Source organism: Schistosoma mansoni (assembly GCF_000237925.1).
Source record: "Schistosoma mansoni, WGS project CABG00000000 data, supercontig 0239, strain Puerto Rico, whole genome shotgun sequence".
In the NCBI taxonomy this organism is placed as follows: domain Eukaryota; kingdom Metazoa; phylum Platyhelminthes; class Trematoda; order Strigeidida; family Schistosomatidae; genus Schistosoma; species Schistosoma mansoni.
In genome coordinates, this window is record NW_017386103.1 from 167,902 (window position 1) to 176,050 (window position 8,149).

The 8,149-nt window shown below is 36.2% G+C and overlaps 1 protein-coding gene across 1 annotated transcript; it reads left to right on the forward strand.

Annotated features, from left to right (window-relative positions):
* Positions 1 to 880: 880 nt before the first annotated feature.
* Smp_149650 (hypothetical protein) lies at positions 881 to 6,657 on the forward strand (the record flags this gene model as incomplete). The annotated part of the gene is made up of 5 exons (XM_018792623.1): positions 881 to 1,089; positions 2,332 to 2,520; positions 4,396 to 4,667; positions 5,228 to 5,543; positions 6,641 to 6,657. The coding sequence occupies exons 1-5, from the start codon at positions 891 to 893 to the stop codon at positions 6,655 to 6,657; spliced, it is 993 nt and encodes a 330-aa protein (XP_018644241.1). The 5' UTR covers positions 881 to 890.
* Between the last annotated feature and the right edge of the window lie 1,492 nt (positions 6,658 to 8,149).

The window sequence follows — 8,149 nt, forward strand, 5'->3', positions numbered from 1 at the left end:
TGCCTACCTTGCACAGCAACCAGCTTTGTATCAAAATGGATTAGCTGAATGTATCATTGGAGACAAACATGGTAGACGTTAAAAACGGGTTAGTTATTTTCGTAATACTTTTTAGAGAACGTTGCTAAGAGGAATTTTTCTGTTTGTACTGAAACGTTAAAAATGGTTCGTTGAACAACGCAATCAAAAGGAAGGGGGTGTAGTAACTGTCACTTCGAATATAAGATGCGAGGAAAGTAGCTCGGAGGTGTAGCAAAAATTGATGTAGTAGATAAAGATAGAAAAATGTGGATGGCAGCAATCCATACGAAAATTTGAATAGTTGGAGGAGATATACGTAAATGTATGTTTCCTTGAAAGACCTGAATAGTTTTTAAGTATATCAGTTTGGCAAGACAGCTTTGAGAACATACACACTCATATAGCGTTAATGACATGTTAGAATAAGCGATGAGTATAAGTGTGGTGGTAAATCAGCTTCCTTAATTGATAGTTTTGTAATTATTCGACATCGATACTGATCTCTTCCTAGAAACGGACAGTGAGCTATCAGATAGGTTCAGAAGTACCTCAACCAGGTTCCTGTAATCAGAATACAATATTTTCACAAGGAAATAGTTACATTATTTTTGTTGTCAGCCACAAGGACTAAAGATGAACAGATAATTTTCAAATTGCTGAAAAAACTTTTGAATCTGGCGTGTTATCACCTTTCCCATCCTTTTGAAGAAAGAATTGAGTGGTTATTACTGGAAATTTTCACAACAATTATTACTGAAGCTCTTCAAGAATTGATATTAGCTCTACAATCCGTGCTTCTAAGACATTGAACATCAAGGTCGGTCCTTGTGAAAGACGCTTGATTCATCGTCTCGAAAACAGCTGGCTCCATGGAGGTGGTCTATCATGAACTGTCCGCAGGAAAAGATACTAGTCTGTCTCAGGTTTTGTCGGAGTGGAGCAGAAGATACGAAGAAAAGTACGCCGCTTTACAGCTTCGGTTTTCTGGATTATTCAGCGGAGAAAACTACGGCATTACAAACACATCTAGACCAAGGTCTGGGGACGTAAGACAACCGTCGTACAATGGTATGTCACATTCCCAATAGTAGTTTGTAGCAATATACATAAGAAAGCAGTTTTATGCGTTTACTAGTTAAGGAGCTTCATATTTGTTGATATGAAAGCATCATGACTCGACATTTGAAACAGAGTGACATAATGGGAAAGTCCTCTTTATTTTCCCCGGACAGTCGAAAAAGCAGACAGTTTGGCGCATTTCATTATTATTTTCCTTTTATTTTCGAACATACTTTCCTCTTTGCTCGCCTCTATTTCCCGTTTTATTGGTTGTTTGGGCATGGTCACATACTCAGTCTCAATTTGGTAACGGTCAGGATTCGGGTATCCTAAATATAGGAGGAAGCTAATACTTTCATGTGCATAATATGTAGGGAGCCAGATCTGTCGCCATCCTTAAGTTTAATGAGATGAGGTTGCATTTGAACATGGAGACTATAGATACTCTTTGAATCGTGAGAACGAAAACTATCCCGCTCAGAAATCCTAATAATCAAATAATGCATTTTCGCTAGCCATTAATAGTGAGAGCCATATTTCTGTTTCTTCGCTCATGCTTTGTTATTCGTTTATTTACGTAATTTTGAATCAAATATATTCATTGCTGTTAACCACTTGCTTCAACTCTACTATCTAGGTTTAGACGTAATTAAGAATTATGACTCGGGTACTGGTAGCATTAGCATGTAAGTAATTGCAGATGATTTGTTCTTCTGTCAGCTACTGGTGGTATGGTAAAAATCTACACTCAACTACTGGTGCTTTGTATATCTAACCCCAATCACAGATGGAAGGTCCGTGTTAACTCATCTGAATGGGTCCTGTAAACGCATTTTAACAACTAACCTACAGCCTCAAAACAGTATTGTAGCTAAATAAAGCCAACTAGCCAACATGAAAGGGTGGTTAGAGATGCCTTACAAAATAGCTTTGAATTTTTGAATGATGAGTGTATCTTGTTTCACTGACCATATAGTGTATTTTTGTATGGTTTATTTTTGTGAATTCTTTTCCGTCGGTCCCTGACAATTATGTTGCGAAATGTGGTGACGTGTATTTTTTACACCAAAGCTTTATCTCTTCACGTTTGTCTGTCGTCATTGGTGGTCACTTCGCACGTAAGTAATAATATAAATTACTTGCAACACATGAAAATACTTTACTTCCACCGGTATCGCATGTTAAAGACGGGGCGCTTTCTGATTACATTGCAAGATACTACAAGTCTTTTTGTTTCCTTTTTAACATTAGAACTTTTGGAAGAAATACAGAGTGCATTACAACTGAAGGCGAATCTCTCTGTTGAGTTAGAAGCACTGCAACAAATTCGTTCGGAATTAGAGGATTCGGAATGCATGTCTGAAGTCCATTTTCGTTTAGAACGAGCCACAGAAAATAACCGACGTCTGCATGCAGCTTTGCAGGCGGCGGATGAACAAAGTAAGTCCTTTTGTTTTGGAAATCTCACTTAGAATATGTAAAGATAAGAAGAGATAATTTCTCTTTAACTCAAATTAAAGGTCTTTGTTAAAATGTCTTCGTTTCTCTGTTTGTTGATAACTTCAGAAGTGTGACGACTAGAGGTCCGTCGTTATTGCACCTTTTACTTTTACCAAAATTTTTATTTCGAAACTACAATTATTTCACGCTGTGTAGAAAAATATCTTTATATGAGAGGCTGTTATATGTCCATAAGTTAATATTATTTCATTTTAGTAGACTGAAAAGTTTGTTTTCTTCCTAATAACTGATTTGTCTGAAACTATGTGGATTACTATATCTAGTACATTGGTCAATCCCGTTTCTAATCGATAATATAGAAAAGCGGTCACGTTTTCAAAGACTTTCAAGCGTCACAGTCCTTTTTGTAGAAATATTTAATTCATCTGTTTCAGTGGTATTAAATTGTTAATAAAGTTCGGAATTCTCCCCTAACTTGTTAGACCGAATTACCCAGGTCCGGATATTAACTCTATCCAGACATTTTCAATATTGTCATTCACTACAACCTGACGTTAACGGATTGCACTGGATAGGTAGTGCTTTTCGACCAAGTAGAAAGGTCTGTAGTTAGTGTTCTTAAGTTCTCATTTTCATTAGTCTTGTCTGTAAAAAATTGTCATCGGTCACAGTTAACGTATGATCTGATAAATATGTATTTGTCCAAGTTGTCACGCTTCACATAGGAACATAGAAAAAAGGAATCAACAACATATGAAGCAAAAAAAAAAGAAGTTTAAGACTGCAAAGTCAATAATAACACCTGAATGAAGACATAAAACAAATATAGAGGCACTACTTCCGTCGGTTTTGAGCTGTATTGCTCAACGAATCCAAATATACATCACAGATATTCTGTGAGTTTAATTCAGAAAGTCTGTGGCTTTCTGTACCCCTCAAATAAGCACTCAGTGAATTAGTGGTTCTTTGCTATAGTTTGACTTGTACAGTCTTAGCTTAATTCAATGTATTCCAGAGGTAACCGGCATTGCAAGTCGTGGTACTGGATGGTTAGGGATGCATAACACCTGTTCTAGCCGCATCAATCGATAAATGTTTATGACTTTTTCAACCGAATTGTTCGTCTTTCTTATAAACGTGCGCCTAATGCCAACAGTACTCGTTTGGTAATTTCAACGTTCGAAAGAATTGCTCTATGGTTAAATATTTACATGTCTTCTGCTTTCATAGACCTCATTTTACAGCCATAAAGTGAACAAAGTAAGGCTCTGCACAATACACTCTTCAATAGGAAGATGAACACATTCGAAGTACCGGTGACGAAATTCAGAAAGAGCCAAACGAGCTTTCTGGAACCGTTCCTAGATTTTATCCGCTACCAACCCACTAGGACTGATGAAACTCCAAAAATGAGTGAAATGGATTTTGCCAAATATAATTGACTTTCCGGGTAATATCTTTTTCTAATACTAATAACACAAAGCATGTCATCAATATTCCTTTCACTTAGTACATATTTCATTCCTGAGAGAAAGTCACTTATGTGGTATAATTTTGTTAGGTTTCCGGTAACAAATAGTTACGCACTGGCCTTATTTGGAGTCGTTTTGGTACACAAAACTTGAAAAATGTTTTTAAAGCTACTACTAATTGTTTACTATAAAACATGCAGCCCATCACACACGGTTCTTTCTTTGAAATAAGCTAATTCCACCTGTTTTTTTTTAACTTCAACTCTTGTATGCTTATGTTATTTAATACATTCCTTTATTGTTTCATTCTTAAATATCTTACTACCACAATAGATATATAAAGTGTTTGAAGTCTGATTCCATTTTCTGTTTTTCGTTTCAGTTACAGAACTTGTACTTAGTAAGAGGTTGTTAGAAGCTCAGATGAATGAGTTGCGAAATAGTCGGGATGCAGAACTTGTGGAAGCAAAAGAACGTGTTCGAGCAGCGGAACGTGCAGTTATTGCTGCCACACGTAGCGTTAATTCATGCAAACCTGTCAGTGAAAAGGATAAGCAAGCTCACTCAAGAGAACCAGGGATTCTTGGTCATCAGAATGTCATTTCAAATCCATCCCAAACTTTCATGCCTTTAGCTTTCAAAAAACCTCTACAGGTAATTCAGTTCAATTCGTAATTTTCTAATCACTTACTACTTTTCGCATTAAGTATTTTTACAGAAACGTTTTTGCATACAATGAATGTTGACAGTGTACAACCTGTAGTATTTGTAACGCAAATGAATATAGTTTTAGGTATAACTTTGTCAGTTTGTGTAGTTTGTGCCTAAACATCAGTTTCTTCATTACCATCAAGCGAACTAAGAATGCACTGGTTGACTAGTACCATATCTGTCAAATGATGCGTGATTGCTAACTGGTGTAATTCCACGTTTGTAGCCTGGTTCGTAGTAAATCACTTGCAATTATGTTGTTCTTAAAGCTTATATAGTATTTTATGAGAAAACTAGATCAATTTGTTCATAAACTTTACATAACTAGGGGATAGTGGCATAGTGTATTTCACTTATGTATTTTACTATCGTTCTGACGCTAATCAATTTCGCACTAAACATTCTATTGAAACACGAGGTAACTGCTTTATGTATTGACATTTTTGTAGCAAATGCTTGTTTAGCATTAACTTGCATATTGATCCATGACTTATTTTTGACAGAATCATTCTAGAAATTACACAACTTTGACTGCCTTTTCTTATGACGATTTCGATTCATTGGATGAAGATACAGATGACGAAACTGACAAGCATTTATCCGAAATGACGGCTGCCGTCGACTTGGGTGAAAATAATCTAGATCTCCTTGTAGAAAATAAAGAATCGAATGTAGAGGCAGAAAAAGAAATCTCCACTGCTGCGAATAATGATGCAGATATTCGACATAATCAAGAATGTCCCATGGAATCATCAATGGAAGATAATGTCTTCTCCAAAGATATGGATAATGTAACCTCATCTAGTTCGCCTTCTTTCGGTAAATTGTTCATTTTGATCATTCTTATTTTTATTATTTTACACATAATCCAAAATATATCCTTTCATGAAAAGGCATTGAAAGGTTTAGTTGCTCATGTAAGCTATCCCTCCTCAAACCAGTATAACAAGTCAAAAACAGTAGGTTTCATGTGTTTCGAAGTTAAATAATGTTTCCAAGTTATCTGAAGTTTCTTATAAGAACTCATATTATCGTATTGTATTTTACGAGTAATAAGAGCGATAATTTAAGCTGTCATTACAATATATAGCTTATTACAGCACATGAGATAATCTGTTTACTCTGAAGTTTGAAATTGGCAAAATATCTTCCATGTAAATGTTGTTTATTCCAGTAGTCGGAAAATTTGAACATTCTTCTTCTAAGTCTGTTAGCCTTTAGATTAATATTTAGAGTGTTTCTTATTTAAGCTAGATATTTTTAAACTTTCATCTGTCTCAAAATTTATCAGATTATTTTGTGCCGAATCCACTCATGAAATTATATGTGAAATATCTTTATTTTACTTTCTATCTCAATAAGTTAATTGTGGATAAAGTATCAAGTTTGTTTCATTTACCTTGAGATTAAAATTGCTTCATAACTTTTTTCCTTCCTATACTGTATCCTTATATACAACCTTTCTTTTATATACTACCACCACTAAATTAACTACTTCTATGATTTCGGTGTTCATCTTGTTGTGGTAATGAGGTATGGCAACTTGGACCGATGCATAAATGTGCCTGGTCTTACGTTGTAGCTGACTGACTGACTGATCTGCTAATCATGATTTGTTCCGTTACATATGAACTTAATTAAACTATTAAGAATAAATCAATAAATTAGTTGAGTTTGTTCATTCACGTTCTACAGCTTTTTTCACTAGTTCATATTTTTTTATTTATTAGACGTTGATTATTCCGAACAAAAGGGTTTTGGATAAAATTTATTTCAACTGAATAAAATAGAATTTCAATGTGTATTATGCTTCAACTTTTTGTCTAGTCAATTAATTGGTTGCTTTCATTTGTAGTTAAAAAGCTTATTCTTAAAATCTCTCTATATATTTCTTGCTGTTTTGTCCTTATCTACAGGGTTTAATTCATTTTAAACTTTCAAGCTTAATTAAACACCTTAAGCAATTTTAATACCTTATTTTGTTTAATAAATATAACCTCTTTGTTTTTTTAATTACTTATATAATCACCTGTGGAGATAATTTGATAATACTGTCATCAATTGATTATTTCTATTTTAAGCTGTGATATAAAGCATTATGCTACATTAGCTTATTTAAAGGGAATGAATAGTGCTGGAAAAAAAGTTATGCTCATTAGACAAACTGTTACAATGTATGATTTAGAAATTATTTGATAGAAAACCAATGTTTTTTTGTTGGTGAAATTGTTTCATGGCCCTCAAATGCCCTGGTACGTCCGATAGTGGGGAAGGTCCGCTCTCCCTCTCGAAATGCTCTCACATGGTCACGCGTATATAGCCTCTGTCAGGGAAGTCTTACTCACTGCCTTCTCGTGGTGGGGGTGTTGTTTACGAAATTGAGAGGACGAAAAGCGAATGTCCGGCGCTTTGACCGGTTTGGTGGACACGGAAAGCCCGCCTAGGGAAGTTGGAAAACCCTGATTCAAAACTAATGGTGAACATAGGTTCCAATATCCTGAGGGAACAAAAGGCATATGAACCAATCATTGATCACCGGCTACCATGGGACTGCATCTCCCTACGATGCTCCACTGCTTTGTGGATCAGACCTTTGGGTCAAAAGCTCCGAGTGTGGGCCCTTAGAAAACCACCTGCTTCTGTTTGGGCACCCGAACAGTATCACAGCCCTCACATAAATTAAATGAGATTTGTATGGCGCATATTTATCTCAGTCAGTCAGCTACAACGTAGGACCAGGCACATATATGCATCAGTCCAAGTTGCCATACCTCGTTAGCACAACAAGATCAACACCGGATTCATAGTAGTTAATTTAGTGTTGGTAGTAGTATATAAATTATAGGTTGTATATAAGGATATAGTATAGGAAGGAAGAGAGATATGAAGCAATTTTAGTCTCAAGGTTTAAGGGAAGATAAAGAGTGTATACACCTACGCCATTGTGATCGATTCTGAGCCATGTCACCTAGAGTCTCCAACCATTGGTTACGATAGTCACGCGGACCCCAACCAGGTAGTCTGCATCTACCAACATGGCTCAGGCTAGAAGTTAGTGACTTCAAACACTGATGCCATGTTTTGGTTTGGCCGCCCCTAACTCTCTTCCAACCGTCCCCAATACTAGTCATCATAGCGCGTCGTGGTAATCGGTGTTCAGGCATACGTAACACATGGCCCAACCATCTCAGTCGATGAAGATTCATCACCTCATCAACTGATTTACCATCGTTCCCTAATACCCTGCGTCTAACCTCACCATTACTTACCCGGTGATCCCAGCAGATGCGAGCAATATTTCTAAGACATCTGTTGTCAAATACTAGTAACCTACGAGTATCTTCTACTCTTAATGGCCATGTTTCACAGCCGTAAAGTAGAACAGAGCGAACTGCTGCGCAGTATACTCGTCCCTTAATTGATAG